Raw genomic sequence first — 23,625 nt, 5'->3', positions numbered from 1 at the left:
TATTTTAATTTGCCTTTTATTTTTTAAATCATATTTACTTTTTCCGAATCATTTTTTGCTTGTATATAAAATGTATTGTATCCTATTTACTAAAATACCTGGGCTATTTCCATGGGTAAGGGAGACGATGGTGGAAAAAAGCATCAGGAGTAAAAAACAAACAAAAAAAACCAAATCTGAAAAATAACAGGCAAATAAAAATAAAAATAAAACCTCTTTCTAAGAAAATTTTCTTCACAATTTAAGTTCTGTATTTCTATCATAACAATTAATTTCTGAGCCATTTATTTATTCCTGTGTTGATTACGGCAAGGTGACAAAAATCTTGGCACTCTGTATTTTCCCAATTTAAAGGCAAAGTGACTCATCAGCATCATGAGCTTAATGACGCTGTGTGGGTGAGTGTGGGCCGGCCGAACCTCTGATGGACTCATCCGGCGCCTCTGAGGAGCCGACCTGTCCGTAGATGAAGGAGTAGAGGCTGATGTCAGGGCGCCGGCGGAGGCAGTTCTTACAAACCGAGCTGTAGTACTGCCCCAGGAGGTCATACACCTCCCCTGTGATGGAGACAAGGACATTGTATAGACTGCCTTGTTATGATGAGAAAGAAAATGTTGACTTTCAAAAATCTACAATTATTAGTTGAGGTTAACTTTACATGCAATCCTATGAGCATGAATGAAGCAGGAATTTGGGGGATTTGATGATCCAGTTGAAGCACTTTTTTCGGGTTGCAATGAATATACAACATACAACTTAAAGGACATTTTAAACTATGGATTAGATTTACAGATGTACAGTATTTTACAACAATCAACAAGTTTCTGTTATAAAATGAAATAAATGTTTGACTACTTTTCTGGGCAGAGTTGGTGCAGTTTGTTTAAATTGATTGGATTTCTGTTAGCCTGGTTTATTCAAGTTTTTGAGATAGTTTGAATATTTTATCAACTTTGTGCAGAGCACCAGTACCACTGACAGACAGCATGCTGCCACCACTTTCCACCATAGCTAGTACAGTGTTCTTAGGCTTGAAAGACTTTCCATCATGTCTACAAATGTTTATAGCCAAGACGATGCTTGGCTATAAAGCTCAAGCATCGTCTCTTCTGATGAAACATTTAGTTTTATGTGGGCTGTTGAGATGCAAATTCAAGTCTAGCCTAAGGGAGATTATTTTGGGATTAGAGCTCCGTTTTGTTAGATTTACTCTTAGCTGAGGACAGTGACACAAGAGTTTGAGAGTTGGAATAATCCTGACTCTCAGAACCACTCTTCTTTTATCTGAGGGAACCATTTGGACATTGGAACTGTGGTTACCCATCTGAAAACATTTTAAGTAATACAAAAACAACTAAGAGAAAACTAATAGATGTTGGACTTATTGGAAGGCATTTTAAAACTTCAGCACAACATACTGTATATACACCTACCAAAATGTATAAAGACATGGGAGGCTGTCTTCATAGAAAAAATAAACAAACCAAACTCAAACACTGATGCCATTGGCTAAGCAATAGTGTCAGTGTTAAAACCACGGGCTGTAAGACTACTTTCAATAAAAAAAAGAAACAGACGGGATGTCTGACTGCCTCACCAACACTGATATTCCTCTGGGTGAGGAAGGAGTGCATGTTGTGGACATCTGTCATGAGCTGGTTGTCACCAAAGGTGAAATAGGCGACGTCTCGGCCCGCCTCAGCAGCTGCCAGCATCTGGATCAGAGCTGGAGGAAAAGAGGGCTGTAAAACCTCAACAACAGAGAATGTTTCTGTGCTCGGTGCGAGAAGAGCAAAGCGGATACAATGAAAGCTTGGAAAAAGAAAAAAATTATTTGAAAAGATAAAGAAAAAGATTTAAATAAATGAATAGTTCCTCTAAAGTTGATGTTTCCATTAAAACCACATTAAAACCAGTATCTGTATCCTGTACTGTAAAAGGTGAGTAATCAAGGGATTAGGTCTCACCCCCACTGTGAACTCTGGATCTGTTAGTAAGCAGAGCCCCGACTGGCCCCGGAAAGCTGTGAATATTTTAAGAGACTGGAAATACGAATGCTGATTAATTAAAGTGTGGAAAGTGCCGACGTAATGAGCAAAAGTGAAACAACAAGTACTTCTACCCATCAGCAGTTTGTCTCGCTGCCTCTGCTTCAACAGCTGTCCTCAAAAATAATTTTTGTGATTAAAGAAAATGTGGCAACGAGGGACCAGAGAAGCTAGTCCTAGATAGCAGACATCCTCTCAAGTAGGAAGTATCGATATAGTGAGTCATTAAACTGACTTTGTGACCTCAACATAAATGAAGCATTTTTGAATCACTGACCCCAGTAGCAGTCCACACTAAAGAAACACAATATATCACTAATTTATTGTTCTTGCTTTGTGACCGCATTCAATATTAATATTTCAAAGAGCTGCATGAACTACAGCAACAGCTTATCAGATAACCACACATTCAAGCTCTCTATGCCAGTGATATTAGAAGAAGCTTGCACAATATAGCAGAAAATTAGGCATTTGGATGTTTCTGGTGCAGTCGGCAAAAGTTATAACTAAGTTATTTCATCACAATTAGAAAACGATGACTATTTGTTTATCACAAGTCATATTGTTCCACATTCACAAGCATTATTGCATATTGCTGTAGCAGAAGTCCACATCTTGTGAAATCTCCCCTAAATTCTTGAATAGGCTTTGCGTTACAAAGTATTTTTTTTAAAATAAATGCTCAACTTTAATATATATGGCTAAAAATGTTGTAGTTATATCGCATGCCCCCAATTTTACCCATCAATCTGCAATTTCTAGCCTTTTGATATCTCTTCGTAAACATCCTGCAGATCTCATTATTTCTTTTTTGTTGTTGTTTGTTTTTTAATTATTATTATTCACCAGTAGGTGTATATACAACAAGCATTACAGAGTGGCAAAAAGGGGTATTGACCTAAAAAATAACTAACCAGATATTAGAATGAATAACAGAAATAGAAATCAAATAACCAAACAAAAAGAACAAAACAGAACAAAAAAAACACACACAAACCTTTCAAGGAGGCAGTTATGTCTGTTACTCTACACCTTTACTACCAGTTTCTCCTTTCAAGCAACTTTCCATTAATATACACGGATAGAGCGTTTTGTGAGCCATAATTATCAAACTTAACAGAAGTAAACATTTCAAATAAATCAATCTGTCTGAAACATGCCAGTTTCATGCCCTTGTACTGGATCACTGAAGTAAAGCGACTTTTCAATAATATATGCAATGTATAAAGTGTGATACAGATATGGGCTGAAATGCATAAATATAGTGAAAAGCTAAGTTGCTATTGCAAATGAATGGAAAAATGTCTCCTAAAGCTCCCAGAGGAGCAACACACACAGAAAGCTGGAACTGATTGATGGATTCAAGCAGACAATCAATTTCACTATTAATGCAACACATCAACTTTGGCATTAGATCAATAGGAGGAAGGCAAAAAAAAAAATGCCTTAAGTAAATGTACAAATTCCTGGAAGACAAATGGATGCCCATGTTGGAGCGATTTCTAGTTGAAATTTATTCTGCTGCATCCAGGAAAGAGAGTCCAATTAAAGTGATGATCTGAGCACTTGTCTAGTCAAAATGTGCTGACGTCAACGTTACGCAAGAGACGTGAACCTTACCTTTAAGTCGCGTGTCACCTCCGAAAACACCACAGCCCCAGTTTCCTGTTGCCACTGCGGCGAGGTTTTGACTTTCCTTCTCAGAGTGAGAAAAGCCACAGTAAGCCTACAAGGAGAATCAAAAGATTTAACAGCAGTGTCAGACAATAAGTTAGAAAACAGGGTGTAAAAAAGCGCAGAAGTTATGAATATTAAAATAAAACATATATGGCCTCACAAATCCTCTAAATTAAGCTCTGTATTACAATGTACACACATAAATTTATTTATTTCCTTCGTTTGATTGTATTTTTTACTGTATTTCCTTAAAGTGTGTATGAAACATTTAAGCACCCAGAATAAAATAAAAATGCATGCCAACAATTATAAGGTAACAGTATCTAAAGGCACTAAAAGAGAACCAATCAGGCAGTAGCTGAAGCATCTCAAATCATAAAAGTGCTTCAGACACATTAAAATGTACCACTATCACAGTAAAGAGCAATAGATTTAAAACATTGAAAGGCTTGTTTATTTTAATTCCATCACGTCTACGAAACAATTTCCCAGTGGGGCATGCGCTTTAGTTAGAACATTTTCACTTAAAATTAATCAAATGAAAATTATGTGAAAATACCAACTACTCTTAATTTTACTTCCAGTAGCTGTGAGACTTTGCTCATACTAAATACATGCCGTTGGGTGATTTATCTTTCCTTAAATTTTTTAATGTGCCATTTTGGAGATATGAGAACAAAATCTGGCTTCACTGTCGAGAGTCATAACTATAAAACACTCCTGTGTAAATCTGAGGTATCAGACATGCCATATGAGCCACTGTTTTAAAAGCTACTTCAACATAAGATCCAAGCGAGCTTGAAATATTTATTTTAACGTTAAAACAAAATGAAGAGTGAAAATAAATGGTAAGAGCCTGTCCTCCCTTCTGACCAGTGATAAATTCTTCTTGGGAAAGGGCAGATGTGACATTTAACTGAACAATATTCGAAACAGGATTGATATCTGTGTTTATGCATTCTTCACCCTGATGTCAAAACTGTCATGCTTTCTGACAGCAGACCTGACAACATCAACATCTTGATTTTTTTCCAGAACAAATGGCCATTACCTCTTCGGGAAGCTTAAGGATACATATAAAAGCAGAATACTATGTAAATATGATACATGGAACTGGTATCCTGACAGTAAATTTTCATGATTCCAATTAAAATCAATGATGGATAATTCTGGGTACTTTAATTAAACATATTTTCATAGTATGAATTGTGTGTATATATATTTTCATCTAAATCATTGTATATGAGAATGGTGGTATATGGTAAATTGCATGCAGCAAAAATCTAGCAACATTACAAAGAAATTAAAAAACTTAGGCAAACAAAAAAAGTTTACGGTCACCTTGTTAAGTTCCCTGTTAAGTTTGTCGGGGTGAAACTGTTCGAGAAAGTTCCTGAACTGTAGCGCATCGATGGCAACAATCTCTGTGCACCGTCTCCTCCAGTCGTCTCTGGAAGAGTCAATAAACAGACTTTAGAACAACAAAATGTGGACAAAATACTTAGGAAGTATGTTGCTCAAAACAAATAAACAAAGGAAAAAAAGACAATACTTCTGCAAGGAACCACAAATAAATAGACATTCAATAGATAAAATATTCAACAACAGGCTGTAATCAAAACACCAAACAGATCATAATTTAAACTTCAAACTTCAGGACATGGCTGATGCCCGCTGATGTTAAGATAAAAAAAGAAATGGATTTATACCTTGGAATTGTATCGTGGTGACAGCCAGCCCACTTATACGTCTGAGAATAACCCGTGTATTTGCTATACTGTTGTGATCCTGAAAGACAGCAACATCAAAAACCATGTTTAAAGTTTGTTCATGATGCTAGTTATGATGACGAAAGAAAGGTAAAATTAGAGAAGTTTTAGTGGAACCTCAATACTGTGTCCTTTTTTAGTCAACTTAAAGCTTAAAAGTAAGGGATATAATATGACCAATGGTGGAGAATAAATAATCTTAAATAGATATTCCTGCAATAATTGAATATTTACTGCCAATACAAAAAAAAAACCCTGACCCCCCCCCAAAAAATAAAGCAACAAAAATGTCCAACATTAAACAGAAAAAAGATGTACGTGCTGTAACAAAATAAACAAAAAAAATACTCCTCCTACTCAAAGCAATTACAGAAGAGACGCATATGAAAGAGCTCTGAACTCCAGTTGGCATCATCATCATCATGTTGCTCTTAAAGTAATGGCCAATATAATTCAAAATCCCTTTATAAACAAAAAACAATTACATAAAAACATAGGAAACAAATGCAGAACAAATTTTCCCACATAGTAAACACTCTTTAAAGGTTAACTTTGATTCAGTATAAATGGATATTGTGACTCCTCAATTAATTTTTATATTGTAGGAATAAAGCACAGTTATTAAACAGGAAGAAATTACTTCAAACTACTATTTCCAAGTGTTCTGTTTAAATTAGAACTTAGAAATCTCAACAATGGAATAATATCTCTGTCATAAAACTGGAGGGACATCTGTTTGCTGTTCAAGAACATGACATTTTATTGGTCCCTGACATTTTTGCATTTGAGCAGATAATACTTCAGGAACAAAATCAATTCTTCTTCTAATTTTTCGTGAGCAAAATGTTCTTTGAAAAGGTATTTGTGGAGGGAAGCATATAAATACCGCATTTAGAGAGAACCAACTATTAGAATTATTTTATAAATAACAACAATCAGCAGGTCAAAGTAAAGTATTAAAGGTCATTTTATTCATGTGCAAATATATCCATGCATGAAAGTCTCACAGATGTGCTGGACAAGGCAGTGAAAGGTCAGAAGTGCATCTCATTGCTACGTTAATTCAAAGCTGGGAGGTGTGAACTTTTTTATCTTTAATTAACTCATATCAATGTCTTTCTTAATGACCAAGGAATAAAAAAGGAAATATTTTGTTTTTGTGAACATAAACAACAACATAAATTACATAAATTATGCTATCAGAATATTGTGGATAAGTGGTGTAAGATATGAAACATTGCATAGACACAGCAGGCTGCCACTAGTTTTATCGGTTTCCACCTTCCAGATAGAAAAAGAAATACAATCTCCATGTCACTGCTTCCTGCTTACTGACTTAAAGCATCTCCTGGTCAGCATCGTCTTTAAACCAATCATGTGACTTCTCCCTGATACTATTTATACTGTTGACCGTCTCAATGGCAGCCAGATATCTACCAATCGAGAAAAATTCAATTAGCCAGAGCACTTTTGCAAATTTCAGTGCAGAACTTCAATCCATTAGTCTGTTTTGCTGCATGCCAAGACCTCTTGCAGAGAAATATGATTTACCGCAGTGGGCCACGAAGCATCCGAGGCTTGGGGTTTTACAATGGGAAGAAGAGATATTGGCTGAGTTTAATAAAGATGATGGAATGGAAGAGTCCATTAGCGGAGCAGGTATTGGGCAGGTCTTCCAGCTATAATTAATTCTGTGCTGGAGTAATAAAGTTAAGTGGAGCAGCGGGAGCAAAGGCAGGCACGAAGTCTGAAGGTGACTCGGCCAAACGGGAAGACACGGAATGTCTGGAGATCACAAAGACAAAGAATGTGATGCCTCACTTGCTATTTTAGTCTACAGTTCTGATACCATGTATAATAAAAGACATATTCTTTAAAAAATGTGACAACAAAAGCCAGAAGCAAGTAGAATGGTTGTTTCTTGGCAATGCAGACTGAGAAACTGAAAAAAGTTTCTCAATCACTGCACATGTCAAAGAGTGAAGAAAAAAAAACACCACAGCTGAATAAACTTTATTTTCCTGCCTTAAAGTAGAAAACACAGTTTTATTCTAGAAATAAAACTAAAAATAATTTGAAAAACAAAACTAAGAGAGATTATCATCATGTTAATCAGTAAAATCCAAACCTTTGTTAAAGAGATTCTTTTAATCCGTAAATTATACTAAAATACAAGGCATACTTTTTTTTTTACTAGCCATAACTAGAATACACTGATTGTTGTCCTCTTTAAACCCAATCAAGCTCCTGCAAACATTTCCACAAAACAAAAAGAAGAAGTGGAGTAAAGGACAGGTGCCATCAGCCTCCTGCAGAGGGAACCCTCATGTCTGCCGTCTTGTTATTGGGTCTACACAGGTTTCTGACAGCCGTGTTTGTTGCAAACATCCAATTGTGAAGTACAGACTGTACTAGGAATTATTTAAGAGAGAGGTTCAACAGTGCAATCAAGTCCACCAAATCTCCATCTTCCAACTGCCTCTCGAAGCCAATCAAAAAGAAACGTGTGAGAAGGACCGACCGGGAAAAACGGCAAAGCCATAAACATCTTCAAGCTGACCCAGAATGGGGTAAATTGAAGATGTAAACATCAATACTTCTCACATCAAATTAAAGAGTGTATGAAAATTGAAGCACAAATGGAATAAATCTTAAGAATTACAATTCCAATCTGGAAGGATAACAATCTAGGGCAAATTCATGAGTGTATTTGCAGGCATCCTTGTCTTGAAGAGGCCAGATGCAAATAAATATCTGCTTTCAAAAGAACTCTAAGGAACAAATAAAATATCTAATTACAGACACTGTTTGCAGGCATTTTAATAAGGCTAGAAGTATACAAAGTCCACCAATGGTTTCTATATCAGAGGAAATTGTAGGCAAAGCAAATAGTTTATCATTCCCAAAGATATTTGCAAAGACCGTTTGCCTCATGTAGACAGTGCAGAAGAAATACTGCCTGCTGAAAGCTGGAGCTAGTTAAGGAAAAGAGAAAAATACAATCGTGATGCTGAGTTTACAGAAAAGGACCGCAAGCTTGAATTCAATCTCTTTTCCCATGAAATCTGCCTCATATTTTGATAATCTACTTACTCCAATTTGCTGGACATAATCGGTGTGTTTGCATCTGCATGTATTCAGAGAAGCCTCTTTCAAAAATCCAGTGCAGAAAAAAGAAAACAATGGGTTCAAAATCTCCCAACCAACTCAATTAGATTATAGAAGTAGAAAAATAAATGCCTAAAAAAAATTAAGTATCGTTTGGATTCACTGACCTGTGATAATGAGGCACTCGTTATCATCGAGTGCCTCTGTGAAGAGACGCGACACGATGAGCTCAGGGTTTATGAGGAACCGAATTTCTTCTTGAACAAGACCAGCACCAATAACTCCTCCTCCTACAAACTTGTTGGCAAAATCCACCTGAAGGATAAGGTAAGACCATGAAAGATAAAGAAAATAAACATTCAAGCTTCTGCTGACCCTGCTCCTTTTCTAATCAGTCAGATTTTGCAAAAAAAAAAAAAAAAAAGAGCAAAGACAAGAACAACTTCTCAAACTTTGGAAGCAAAACATGCCATGAAATTGTATTTGCCCTTTATGTTTTATTTTTGACAGAATCCATGACAGGTTTATTGGGGAGGTTAGCCTGAGGTGGTGGCATTACTCAGGCAATCTGTCCACTATGCCAAAATGAGCTTTGAGCTCTCCTCATGGCTGCATTTAGTTCTGTAGCCACCAGTAGCAAATATCAAATTAAGAGATTTATTTGAGGAAATAAACTGCAAAAATTATGCTTTCTATTTATTTTTGCAAGTAATTAAATTATTTCAATTCATTTGAAATTGTACATTTTCAGGGCTGACAGTTTTTACTCCGTGACCCACAGTTGGCCCAGACCGAACCCATCACGGCCACATAAAAATGCTACAAAAAAAAAGTTGAGCAGCGGGGTGAGGGCAGATCTCTCCACTGTGGTCACTCAACATTGGGACAACAAGCCAGACTCCAGAGTCTGCTTTGACAAGCTGTCAGGACCTCAACCCCCAGCCCCACCCTTGCAGAGCATCCATCAATCGGAGCTACTGTGAGCCCCGGAGCTGGTCGTGTGCGCACATCAACTGTCAGCCCGTGGCAACCAGAGGCAAACAAAAGGTGAAAGTCGGAGGGGGCCGCGCTGACAGTGTTTGGGACGCTTAGCCAACATAGAGAGCCGAGGAGGCCCAGAGGCCTCGACCCCAGTCCCAGCCCAAACTCCCTCTGACGTGTAAGCAGCTCCCTTAAAGGGGCTTATTTTGCAGTGCTAAGCATTCTGGGTGAAAGACTTCAAAATGTGGTGGCATAGTGAATGACTACTACAGAGGAGAAACAGCTCCTGGTACATTTAAGTTGCTGAAAAGTGTAAATAAATCTAAAGCAGACTGTAACATGTTTTAACTAGTGCACACTTCTAATAGACAGGGCCGTACACTTTTTCCACAGTAAAATTCAAGGACTTTTCAAACATTTTCAACATACACTTTGGAGATAAAAAACTAAAAAGAAAGTTTCAATTCACTATTACATAATGTATTTATTACTGTTATTAATAATGTCTTGTGATTGTACTCTACATTCTACAGAAAGGACAAGTTAGACTAAACTATAACAACATTTTATGTTTTGAAAAGTTCTCTCTCACACAACCTATACACCCGACTGGCCTAAAAACAAGACACAAATTTGACAAAAAAAATTCCAAAATTTCAATAACATAGTTGAATGTAGAAAATATGAGACAACCTTTATTTCAGTTACAGATCAATAATTTGAGCTACTAGAAATAATAAACATTCAAAAATAAGCTAAAAAAAATCTTGCTACAAAGTTTCAGCAAATAGAAATAACCCAAAATTAAAAAGTGTAGTCGGATTTAACTTCAGAAAATAAGAAAAGAAAGTCTGTCTTTTTATTAGGTGTACGCAAACATTTGGCTTCAACTGTAAATAACCCTTTCCCATTTTAGGCGTTTAATCAAACATTAGATTACATTTTATTACAAAACCTTGCAATTTGAATACCAGGCGTTTCAAGAACTTTATACAGAAACTGAGCACTCTCTTAACACCTATTTGAAATTCAAGCATTTTCAAGGATTTCAAGCACCCATACAAACCCTGAATAGAGGTCTTACCTGAAGCATCCCATAACCATCATCCTCAATGGTCCCTTCACATGTAATGTGGAGCCTTGTGAGCAAAGTCGGCGAGCTGAAATGCAAACATTGTTTTCCACATTCCATTTTTAGTAAGCTCCTGTATCTTTTGGTGCTCCTTATACTATTCTAAAAAATCTAAATAAAAAAACAAAACAAACAAAAAAAAACGACAGCAAACCTTTTCCAGTTGGGAGGTTTATCCAGTCTTTGACGGCTGAATGTCACAAGTCCTGTAGGTTCTGAAAGACACAAAAACACAAATAAAAAATGATTGCTTAGTTTTCTCTACAACAGTTCAATTTAATCAAAAAGCAATAAATCCGATCACCTACTCTGTTCAGTGACACTTTTAAAATAACACATCAAGGTTTTCAGCTTCTCAATCTTTCTGGAGGATGAGCCTTCAAACAGCCTTGAAAGGAAAAAGATACAGAGTGACATTTTTATTAATTCTGCTGCCACCTATTTATTTATTATAGTTACTTCCTACATTTCCACTGAGAATTTCATCCATACAATTTTTTTGATTTTTCAAAAAACATTTACCTAACCAAATTTTACAATCTGTACATTCCACAAATAATCTTCTGAAGTCATCTTCAGCTGGGGTAGCCCTTCTGCTTCAAGGCTTCAGGAATCCTCATCCTTTCTATAATCTTAAATCAGTCCCCCCCTCCCATTCTACTGTGGTATCAACAAGGTTTTGTAGTCTGCGTTACTGCTGGTCTCAGGTTATTTTCTCATTTTTAGACCATTCTGTGTAAACCTCAGAGATGGTTGTAGGCAAATATTCCAGCAGATTTCCAGTTTCAGAAAAAAAGATCAAGTTGTCTGACACCAACAAGTATGCTACATTCAGTCACTTACAGCCTCTTTCTTCCCCATTCTAATGCTCAGTTTGAACTTCAGCAAAGAGTGTTCTTCAATTCCAGATGTCAAAATGAGTTTGAGAGTCTCCATCTCTACAAACAACTACTTAAACAGGTATACCTAAATAAAGTGCTATGTCAGTGAATACGATTATATTTTCTTCCTGAGGAAGAACGCTCAATCTTTAAAGAAGTTGGCCATGACATACCATCTTACCACCAACTGACTAAAGTCAAGACGACCAAAAACTGTTCATTTGCAGAATCATTGCTGGAGAGATGGACGACCTCCATTTTAGCCCCGTGAGTTCAGTCATGCTTTAACTTTTGATATGAATTAGTTCATCTCTCACTCAGCCTCCTTTTCAGTCGCTAGCCGATTATGTAGGATCTCCTTTGCAGTTACGAGAACAAAGTTGCCCCAGGCTGTCCATCACAGTGCAACACTCCTGCACTGTCCCCGCACTCACACATAAAAAAGAAAAGAAAAAAGGGTTCAGAGATCTCTCTGTCTCCAGGGATACATTAGGAAACGCTGTGTCCCTTTAAAGCAACAGTGTCCTGAGGAGGAGAAAAGGTCCTAGCACATATATAAAACTGCTGGCAGCGAGAAGCGCTGGATATATGGGTGCACTTTGAACACTAAACTCACAATATCCTTCTTAATATGAGTCTAAAAGAAGCACAGATGAGTCACTAAAAAAAAAAAGAAGGAAATTTTATGGAACGAAAATGAAGCAATGACAAAAGCTTGCTGCACTAAAAGCCCTTCAGGGACTGGAAAACTCGTTCAGTAAAGCCAGTTTCTGCTTTCATTTGTCTTTTTTTAGTCAAAGTGGCCTCAAGAAACAATCCTCCCTCTTGTAGCTCTCAGAAAAAATGTACTGGACATGAGTCTGCCACCAGCGAAAGCAGTCTTTTAGTAACAAACTGTAATATAGTCTTATAGAAATAGAGAATTTACCTAAATTATTTCTACAGTATTTGTCATCAATTTAGGATTAAAGTCATGTTATAATTTTAAAAACATGCGACTTCTGTCTAAATGTAATAATATTTTGAGGTATCATACTTTATGATTTTATGTTTAAATATGATGAGTCTAGCATCATTTTTGTGTACATGTATAACTTAAATTACAAATATATAAATATTATAAAATAACATTTATATATTATGAAATAATCTAGGTTTGGAAATATATAAAGAATGAATAAAAATGGCCAAACAATTGGCCATTTGAATACTTTTCCTATTGACTGTAGCTATGAAAAAAACAAAACAGGTGACTGTATTTGGTTTTAGCATCATTTTTACAAGTCAACATTCTTTGACAACAAGAACACACACTGAATACTTTTAATATGTAAGGTGAGAGAGAACTAAAAGCTTCCTTTGCAGCAGGCGCGAGACTGTATCTGTATTTCAGTTGGCCTTTTTTTTTTTGCAAGACTTTTTGCCAATTTCTACACATCTGCTGTGGGGTGTAAACATGCCAAGAACAAAAAGATGTCTCCATGTGGGAGCAGATGATTAAGCTTTCCAAAACTGGCAAAAGGAAAACAAAAAATCTGGACCAGTTGACAACGTACTGCAGAAGTTACATAGAAGCAACAAGAAATAAACTTAAATATATATTTTTTAAATTATAAAATTACTGGCATTTATGGTACTGGCACTGAGTGCTCAGCCTGGGTGTCTGATGGATGTTTCTTCCCATCGAAGGGGAGTTTTCCTTTCTACTGCCACTATACAAATTCTTAGTATAAGGGATTGTTGAAAACTTAAAGACTTCATACACTGCTACATGACCTTTCGGGAAGATTAATTGCTGCAAAGTCAGTGGCTCGATATAATCGGCTGAGTTTTCTTAGATAGAAATATGAATAATAAACTGAATCTGAGTGGATTGTTTAAATCAAATTAGAACACTCAGGTCAATACATGACTTTCAATCTGTCAATATGATTGGACTGAATTCACTATACATTTGCGTACAGATTAGATGCTTTATGATGTGCCTTGAGACAACATTTATTAAAACTGGTGCTATAAAAAGAAACGTATTAGAATTGAATTAAATAGGGTCCAATGAGGATATTTAAACTAAGGCATGGATACAGAAAAATATTCCCACCCGAGTTTCTAGTTAGGAATGACTACCGTCTCTCCAAAACCATGTTACTGAGACAAAGTGCATTTGCTTAAAAAATGTTGAGCAGCAAACAGCATCATATCTTAGAGCATGAAAACCAAATCAAATTTTCAAGTATAATATGTACATACATCAAAATCAGCCTTTTCTTTGTTTTTAAAGCAGAAAAGTTATTCTACAAATGCACAACAGCAAATCACGACTGGTAAACATTGTAAATGGATTTTTTTATTGACCATAAATGCCTTTCAAACAAGACTATATAAAAGCAATGTGCAGACACTTAGTGACTTAGCTAAAGGTTGGAGTGAGCACTTTCCCAAAGATCCTCTACGCAGAAACAATGGATGAACTTTTCTAATCCAGGTAGATGAAGAGGATGGATTTCTCCTTACTAAAGTCACTCTCACAGTTAAAAACACTTTTTGCCTCTAAATTATGAAAGAACTGAAATCAGGTCTTTGTATAAAGAACAATCCAAAGCAGAAGAAATTGAATATAGCAAAGTTCATGACACAATTCCAGAAGATGGCCTCACTCTGCAAAATACCTGCAGATGTCTGCTGCTCACGTTATTAATTAACCCAACATTAGTGTGTTCCCACTGCATGTCTACTCATGATTATTAGCTGCAGCGATTACCTATTTTTCTCAGTGTCTGAGCCAAATGAACGAGTGAGCATGTCAGAATCAGTGTGGCAATATGGGTCAGAAACAGAGCAGACATGATGTGAAGTGATTCACATTTTTTTCTAGGAAATCTTTTTTTTTTTCACAAGCTGCCACTGTGGTGACTACAGGAAAACTGAATTAGCCACAGAGAGCTTTTAAATTTCTGGGTATGGTGCATGGGTAGTTACCCTGGGTATGGGTAGTTAGCTTCCTTCCTACTACCTGCCAGACAACATTTGCATGGTTATTAGTTTCTTCTTGGATGACTATTGTGTAATGTTTCGACACATGAGTTTGATGTTCCATGGAAAACATTTACCAATATTAGCCACCTTATGTTTTATGTATTTTATGCCATCTTTATATAATTCAAATTTTTCAACATAGAAATGAGTATCATGAGCTACAAGGTCAAAATTAAGTGAAATTTGTAAAGTCATGCCCTTTAAAGCGAAGGAGAAGAAAAACTCTGAGACTACTTTCATTTTAGCTCATTAAACTTTATGTGAATGAAATTCTCTTGGAATGGAAACTTTTATTTTTTTTTTATAAAAGCCTGTGGTGCGTTCCTTTGTCAAAAGCAGCCATCTGAGTCGCTTTTAATCTAATTTCCTCTTCCATTTAGGTAATCACATTGTGATTCCAACAGATATCGGCAACATGACTAAGCAAGAGATCTGTAGACAGATTTTACATTACATCCTAACTGATGGTCTTTATAGCGACGGTTTGTAAGGAGAGAGAAATACGGAAAATTTTCACAGATGCAATCCCTTGACTAAATCTAAAGAAACATTTTCCTGAATCAGATGTCGTAGAGTAAAATCAAACAATGAAGAAACAGAGCTCAAGAATTGGCAAGGCAGAAGCAGATGAAGTGAGAACACTTCATCTGGTACAATACAATGGCTTGCACTGGATATTATTCAGAGGTATCAGAGTTAAGGGGAATAAACACAAATGAAAGCCACATTTTTGTTGTGTTGGCTTCAATTTATGTCACTTAAATTCTTAAAAATCCACTGAAGCTTGTGGTTTAAATGCAAAAACACATGAATACATTCCAGCTGTACGTATACTTTCGGATGATTTTTGATGAGCAAGTTATTCTAAAATTATACCATGTTAGAACGAAACGTGCTTGTGCCAGAAAAGGTTTATGGTTTACCAATCGACTATTAAACAAAGCAGAACATCACACCCACAATACCTGATAAAGTTGATATCTGGGTAGTTGCAGTACTCAGTCTTTCTGGAGTTTCTTCTGGGGAAGGTACAAAAGAAGGCATTTGCGAGCAGACATGCCACCTGTTCCTGAGACATGGTGATGGAGTGGCTCATGCCTCTTTTCAGGAGGGGAATAGGCTAGAGGACAAACAGAGGTACAACTGAAGAAGGATAAAATAATTTGTGTTATGCCAACATGATAAGGAAGCAATCTGCATGAATGTAATAATGTGTAAACTCTGAATGCATTTTTATTGATTCACCTAAAAAGAATGCATATGTAGCTTTAGTACAGATGTGCTATGTTACAGTTTCTTTAAAGAAATATGTTATAGGTCCTCACCCCTTTTACAACAACTAGACAAGATACTTTATCATCTGGGGACCTTCGGGATCAATCTGCTGCAACAATTCACCAAAACCAGCCAGTCAATGCAATGCGTAGTTACTGGTGTTACCTTGGTGCAGAGCTCAGATGCTCTCAGTGCTAATTGCACCATGTCTGGCAGCAGAGAGTCAAACAGATGTTCCACAGCATCACGCTCCAGGACCTTGGAGACAGCAAGAGATCTGTTTATGTTTGTTGTTTTGCCATAAACTACAGCTGCCTCTCTATTACTCATTCAGGCTGATTAGTTGAAGACATATTAAATACACTTGTCTGACACTCATTTAAATTATGAAACAGTAAAACAAACAAACAATATTGAAATAAGAAAAACCATCAAAGTATTATTGATGCAGCACAAATTTTGACGACATGAATGGAAGCTATTTTTTAATGTATATAATGTGAATCCGTGGTGTCATACTGTCAAAATACACATTAAAGAAGTAATCCAAAAATTCAAAATGTTTGTCGTTTATAGAACGCATTTTTATATATTACTTGCATTAGCCCAGTAGTGGCACCAAAATGTCAGAGTTATCAATCACGACGCAATTTCATCAAAGTTGCACAGCCAAGCAAACTCATTAAACAATCTTCCAGGAAGAGATGCAAATGACCAAGTGTTCGAAATAAAAAGGGCTCTGTGTGCCCAGAACAAGAAGCTCCAGCTTGTGATTTAACTTGGAGCATTTATATTATGGCAATGGAAGCTTGGCTAAACACCGCTATAAGTAATGACCACGCTGACATCATAAACTGCTCCTCTGGGTGTAATAAATGACGGCAGTTGACACGATGGGGATAGTAGATATAGCTGAGGTAATATTAGGCAAGCTGTGTAAATCAGAAGCAGACAGAGACTCATATAAGCTGACTTAACTGTCAGTACGACTTAAGACCAGCTCCGCACGTAATACTAGATAGAAGAAATCTAACAAAACTTACAGTGTTTTTCAAAAGTATTCATGATTCAACTTTTCACATTTTGTCACATTATAAAACATACATTACATTGGGATTTTATGAGATAAACCACCACAAAATAAGGCATAATTGTGAAGTAAGAAATTGTTTTCTTTTTTCATAAAAAGCATAATATCTGCTTTTCTTTCTGTGTTAAGATTGTTGGTAATATTACATTTAAATTAAGCAAGAGGGAATTTTGCTTAGACCGAAACAACAACAGCTAGAAAAATACAATTCAGTTCTTTTGATCTAAGTAAGCAGTCAGTCTATGAACAGGTGACTAAGTAAAAATGAACCCCTTTGTGCTAATAAGCATACAAAGAGTACTTGTTGGGCAGAAGAGAGAAAAATGAACTGAATTCAACAAAACTGAGGCTGTCCGTCAACGGCTATTCCGTTATTCATAAGGAATACGAGCTGAGATGAATATTCAATGAGGACGCCTGACCCGTCACTCCATGCCATTCATGTGCATTTTTGCTCTGACACCAGAAAACATTCTGCTTCAATCCAGCACAAGAGCTTGAACTATAACAATCTGAAGAAACAGATGCATTGTACAAAAGTGGTATTGTTTTTTCACTCTGAAAATGAAACTTTATAATCAAAACCTCATACCTCATTGGCAGTTTTAAATTATTTTTGAAACTGTGCTAAAAATATTATATAATATAATAAAATCAATTTTCTATTAGACAATTGAAAGTCAAGTTTGCTGCACAAGCAATAATTGTTTTCTTGAAAAGTGTAAAATGTGCAATATTAAGATCCATAAGCTAACTTAAATAAAGTTACAAGCAGCAATGTAATAAATTTTGTGCTAAACCACTATTTTTCCAGACCTAATTTAAATAATGTAACTTATTTACTGCAACTTAATAGTCTTAAGAATAATCATTTATTTCTCCTTTAATTTAATAAGAATAAAAAAATATCAAATATTTGCCATCAATATGAGTTCCACCTAAATTCCATCTTCAACCATTCTTTTATCCATCCATTGTCTATGCCTGGTTATCCTTGTAGGGACACAGGGGAGCTGGTGCCCTTTTCTAACCTTCATTGGGTGAAAGGCATTGTAGAGACAGATCACCAGTTCATCACAGTGCAAAAAACACACAGGGGAAGCATCCAGTGTACACACACACATACTTAAAAGCAATTTGGATTCTGGAGAGAGCAATTAACCTAACAGTCATGTTTTATGACTGTGGGAAAAAGCCAGAGTATCCGGGGAGAACATGCAACCTCCACGCAGAAAGACCTCAGTGCTTCCATGCAGCCCCACCGTTCCTTTATCCATTGCAGAAACAAATTCAGTCATTCTGGTTCGACATCACAGCTAAATCAGATTTCAACATTAAACTAAGCCTGTGGCTACAGCCTCTTTCAGTGCAGGCGTTCACTTTGATGGAATCTCCTTTATTTTTGACATGAATTACATTTGTTGCATGGTTATTCAACAGAAACTGACTGGATTGAGCTGCTGCCTGTTATTTAATGTCAACTATTTTCATTTCTGACAAGTTAGTAAAAATGACCTTTTGTTTGAAGATTCAATTATTACTCAAAGCTCCCGCTTTTAATGGCTGGAGAATTTTCCATTTCGTTCAAATCATTTACTGCTCAAACTTGCATCATGCTGACATAAAACAGTCACTTTTTCCACCTGGAGTATGAAACACTATTAAAACATTGCCAGCAATAGTCTAATAAACTTGGGAAATCTGGGGCGTGCTGTGGTGGCGCAGGGGGTTAGCACGCCCCACATTTGGAGGCCTTAGTCCTCGACGCGGACGTCGCGGATTCGACTCCTGGTCCCGACGACCTTTGCCGCATGTCTTCCCCCCTCTCCTCACCCTCCTTCCTGTCTGCCTACTGTCGAAAAAATACGAGCCACTAGCGCCGCAAAAACTCTTCGGAGAAAAAAATAAATAAATAAATAAACTTGGGAAATCTTATTTCACTTGCATCACAACAAAGCAATGTCTCAAACAGAACGTCCCTCTCTCTTTAATGATCCAGACATTCAGCCACCTTCTGAATCTTTACAGAAGATGACGCAGAGCACTTTAATATGACGGATGACGTATGGCCTCCAAAAACGACTGTCGAAGACACTGGCGACTCTGAGCAAAGAGCAATGAGCCAAAGCTTTACTGGGAAAAATAAAGCACATCTTTGACTTGAAGAAAAACAACTAGGTATTGTTAATTATTAAACTTAGGTCAAAAATTAAACTTACATTTCTCTATAATATCGCACGTTGCTATCAGTCTTTGGATTTGATTCATGTAACTTTGCTGATAAAAATAAATAAATACTTGCGTTGTGACTTTAAAACCTAACCCTACAATCATATTTCACTAGAAATACAGCTGCAGGTCTTAGACTCGATGGAGAGTCTCTTTCAAATCTGGCCACACAGTTTCAGTTGTAATCCACTTTCAAGTTAGTTGATCCTCCTGCATTTGGTTCTGGACATTGATTGGGCCATTCTAACACAAGAATATAATTTGAATGTTGCCACAAAAGTGATTTTGTGGCAACATTTAAATGATATTCAGCTGGTGGAGGCAATTATATACTTTGATTATTTTATGAATGTAAACCATTTCTGTGTTCCTCAAATTATATATATATATATAAGTAGCTTTAGATTCTGAACTATTTCCAGAGACACCATGATACCTAAAAACAAATCCCAAAAAAGTAAGAGAGGAAAGCAATTATTAGAAGAATAGCTTCAGGGATATGACAGTCATGATGCTCTCTCAGAGCTCAGAGGTTATGTATTTCTATTGATGTTGATGAAAATATTAGATCGACAAGAAACATTTCATTTGATTTTTTTTCTATATAGATGGATAGTTGGACACTTGACGGTTCATTACCATTAGAGTAATCTTTTGGTGTCTTGTGTTTCCTACTTTTCTGTGTTTGAATGCAGAGTAAAAGCTTTGTTGAGCAAAACAAATATTACTTTACCATCTTCGGAATCAGAAGAATTAACAAGAAATAAACAGTAACAGTGCTTTAATAATTGTACTTTACCTTGTTACAGTATAAGTCCAGTGCTGTGAAGTCCCATTTTTTGGCATGTGAGGCACTGTATTTAAGCACTGCTTCCTGTACCAGAATCAAACACATTTCAGCTTTTTTTTAAGCAAAAGAAATATTAATTGCAAGTTCAATTTATGTGTTCAAAATCCATTGAAATTTCAACTACATGTTATAAAGCTTTGTTCTTTTCCTTTTCTGAACCTGAAATGCCATCTTGTGGTGTAACCAGGTAATAACAACTATAGTTGTGTGCACGTTACACCTGGCCTCATTTTTACAAATTCCAATTCACTAATTTGTAAACCTAATGCATAAACACTGGATACTGGATAAACACAAAACAATGCATGACAGATTTACACATCTTAAAAACAAAAACTCCAGAAGAAAATATTTTGTGTGATGTAGAATGAAGGGATAACGACGTACAACCACTTACCTTCAACTGAAAAGCGTTTGTGAATTTCTTGTCTAAAGTTTCCTTGATCAGATCCCACCGACTCTTTTTCTGAGGAAAAACAGATGGCATTAGCATTCAGTGGTGTAAATTCAGATTGGCAACAAATAATGACACTGTTGTGCCTTCTACTGGTTAATAAGGCACATGACTACATGGTTTTTTATTTTTATTCCAGTGAAATTAGTATACATTTAGACTTTGTAAGAAAAAATATCTAGACAGCTTAAAAAGATTAAACAACATAAAGTCTTTTTAACATAATGTGGCTTTAAATGCCTCTAGAACTCAAACAACATTTTATTTGAACAAAAAAAATTTTCATACAAAAGCAAATTAGACGTTTTCCACATTTCAGCCCCACACTTTCATACAAAGTCTGCATCTGTGATGTTTTATGTTATTAAACGAGCAGCATGAGAAACACTTCCAGTTTTACCTCATCATCAACTGGAAATAAATTCCCGTTTGAGCAGGGCATCTTCACATGGACATCATCCCATGTATCCAAAAATGTAGCTGGATATGGAATAGGAACTTTACAGTTTTCAAGAAGGTCTGTCTATCAGTGGGACAAGCAATAAAAAGTAATGGTGTTAATGTGTTAGTATTCATGTTTCCTAAACACTGCCGATCAGATTGGGATAAGTCTTTTAATTTTTTTTTATTAATGCATTTACACTTTTCTTTTTTCAGGCTGTAATTGTGATATGACACACAACCTAAATTAATTTAAAACAGTAATTTGGTGGACCATTTTCTATACTTTTTAGATATTTTGCTCAAGATAAAACAGACCTAAATACACTCACTGGAAACACACACATGCCTACAACTATTGGTTTAAAACTCTTTGCAATTTGCCAATCGACCAAACACTTTCTGTAGTCACCGAGTTTTTGGCATATTTTTTCTGAATTTCTAATCATCACAATAAACTTTTTTTTGTTATTATACGTATACAAGCTACACCAGTGTCAAGTTGGAAATCTACATTTTACAAAACTATTACAGCAGAATTGTATGTATTTTTTTAAAGTAATCACAAAGGCTGTGAAATTGAAAAAGCATTCCTAAAACTCTTTTTGTGCTGTTTAAAACAAAAAAAATTGTTCTCAAACCCTTATCATCACGATGTGCTGGTCAGGAACATCTTTCAGCGGAGGAAGCTTCCCACCACATTCCGGCATCCTCCTGAGCTTGCCGATTGGCGTTCCCAACCATGTAACTCCAGGAGCTGTCTGTTCTTTGTCTGGATCTTTACTCTCTGAAGGCTTATTTTGCCCACCATTTATCACAGCAAAACTCTGTGATGTGCTCCCTGCAAAAAAGTCTGTTATTTTTGTTCTCTGTCTGGTATAGCCGTCAGAGTGTGAAGCGCATGCCTCCACTGGTTGTTCTTCTATCTCAGAGTCCTTGGCAGCAGGCAGTAAAGGACAGGCCTCATCAAACTCTTGTGGTGTTAGTATTTGGGTATCTTCATCCATCGAAGAAACTGAGGACTTCTCAGCATTTTCATAGTTTGCAGATTCAGCTGATGGGTTCAGCTCATTTTCCGTCCTTTCCACATCCTCTTGACCTGGACACACTTCTGCACTTAAACGTGTTGAGGGCTTTACCAACCATTGTTCAAGGGTATTTCTAAACTTCTGAGTCGGTCTCGGGCCGGTGTTTTGAAAGGAGCCTTTTCTCTTTACGCCCCGTAAACTGCCTGCTCCAGTTTTAGGTCGCATATCCATTTTTGTTTTTATTTTGTTTTCCTTGCTTTCTTTATTTATTGTCTCATTTCCGTTGCTGTGGTGACAAGAACACACACCTAAGGAAAAAAATAGAAACTGTAAGAAAAATTGGTTTGTTAGACACATTAGAAAAATGTTGTCTGAGCAAAGTACCTTTGTAAAAAGTCGTAGGTGCTGTTTGTTTTGTTGTCTCAACTTTTGTTCTCTTTGATGGTTCGAAGTCTGTCAATGCACTTATTCTACAAAACAGCGAGGCATCGTCAAATACATTTTGATGCGAGACAGAGAAATATTTAAATTAAAAAAAAAACTAGAAATGTACTCACAAAAAAGCTTGAACAGACGCCAGATACACGGTGTTGTTTGGTTTAGTTGAAATTAACTGTGGCTTTTTCAGCTGACAAACTAGTGTTAGCAAACGCCACGAAGCCATGCATGAGAAACTATCTTACAAATAAAGGACAAGACGGGAGATTGATTAGAGGCATGAGTACTACTGCAGAAATTACTTAAAATTTATTTCTTCTCTGTATTCAATCAAATGATGATAGCTCACGTACTAGCTGCAATGCTAAGTGCCCCTTTTTTATTACAGCTAGCAGCCAAAATAAGCGAAAAAAACTTTTTCCCGAATATAAAAGAAACTATCACGAATTTAGATACTACAGTACGTGGACATTTATGCACATATCACTTCATAGAATACATTGAAAATACAGTTGCTGGTTTGTTTGTTGTCAAAAAACACGTCCTAATGTAACGTCTTTACGTCACAACTAGCTATTCTTCTTCTTCTTTAAGTTGCCCCAGTTAGGCGCATCAATGATGTGTTGCTGCCATCTGCTGTTCATTGTTGGACAACTCAAATGTCAGGAACTAGGGGTAACCAAAAATCATCGTACTCAAGTTAACGGTATCACCACTTCAACATATTTTTACCCAAGTAAAAGTATAAAGTAACCATCCAAGAAATTACTGAAGTGGCTGTACAAAGTATTTTGTTATACAGTCCATAATTGGGCCGAGTACCTTATCAGATCTGATACATTTAAGAATTATGTTGCCATGCTGAATAAAATATAAAAATATGCACAAATTCTGCCATTTTTAAGACTAGCATGAAAAAATAATTATTTTTAAATACTTATTTTATTATTATACTTATACATAAGATCTTATTACATAAGGTCAATAAAAAGCCATTTTAAAACAAAAGGCCTGCTAAAAATATATATATATATATATATAGATCCCTATAGTATGTATGGACACTATATATTTACTAATATAGTTTCTATAAATTACTATATTATTTACAGAGAAGTGTGGAGGTCAAAAGCCTGAGTGCTTTCTGATTTGTTAAGGAAAACCTGGCTGCCACCTTTAGCTCCTCTG

The 23,625-nt window shown here is 36.2% G+C and overlaps 1 protein-coding gene across 2 annotated transcripts; it reads right to left on the bottom strand.

Moving 5' to 3' along the window:
- LOC114152206 (poly(ADP-ribose) glycohydrolase) lies at nucleotides 1-23,007 on the bottom strand. 2 transcript variants are annotated; one of them, XM_028030014.1, is made up of 17 exons: nucleotides 22,557-23,007; nucleotides 22,384-22,469; nucleotides 21,613-22,307; nucleotides 20,931-21,053; nucleotides 20,474-20,542; nucleotides 20,026-20,100; nucleotides 16,073-16,165; nucleotides 15,598-15,752; nucleotides 11,024-11,103; nucleotides 10,870-10,930; nucleotides 10,668-10,743; nucleotides 8,770-8,917; nucleotides 5,435-5,513; nucleotides 5,067-5,175; nucleotides 3,669-3,774; nucleotides 1,598-1,726; nucleotides 1-557 (listed from the first exon to the last, which is right to left on the bottom strand). In XM_028030014.1, the coding sequence occupies exons 1-17, from the start codon at nucleotides 22,661-22,663 to the stop codon at nucleotides 382-384; spliced, it is 2,367 nt and encodes a 788-aa protein (XP_027885815.1). In that variant the 5' UTR covers nucleotides 22,664-23,007; the 3' UTR covers nucleotides 1-381. The 2 variants fall into 2 exon arrangements, with proteins under 2 accessions (XP_027885815.1, XP_027885816.1); XM_028030015.1 differs by lacking the exon at nucleotides 20,931-21,053.
- Nucleotides 23,008-23,625: the final 618 nt, after the last annotated feature.

The sequence above is a fragment of the Xiphophorus couchianus genome, chromosome 10, assembly GCF_001444195.1.
Source record: "Xiphophorus couchianus chromosome 10, X_couchianus-1.0, whole genome shotgun sequence".
Classification (NCBI taxonomy): domain Eukaryota; kingdom Metazoa; phylum Chordata; class Actinopteri; order Cyprinodontiformes; family Poeciliidae; genus Xiphophorus; species Xiphophorus couchianus.
Note: the sequence above shows the minus strand (reverse complement) of the source record. Positions and strands in the feature narration are given on the sequence as shown.

Bases quoted from the DNA above. Each gene is read 5' to 3' on its own strand.
- LOC114152206 (XM_028030014.1), bottom strand. From the start codon at position 22,663: ATGGCTTCGTGGCGTTTGCTAACACTAGTTTGTCAGCTGAAAAAGCCA. The intron at 1,727-3,668 runs GTAAGGTTCACG...CTTTTCCTCCAG, and splicing joins AGGTGACACGCGACTTAAAG to CTCTGATCCAGATGCTGGCA. The intron at 558-1,597 runs GTGAGGCAGTCA...TCTCCATCACAG, and splicing joins CCAGAGGAATATCAGTGTTG to GGGAGGTGTATGACCTCCTG.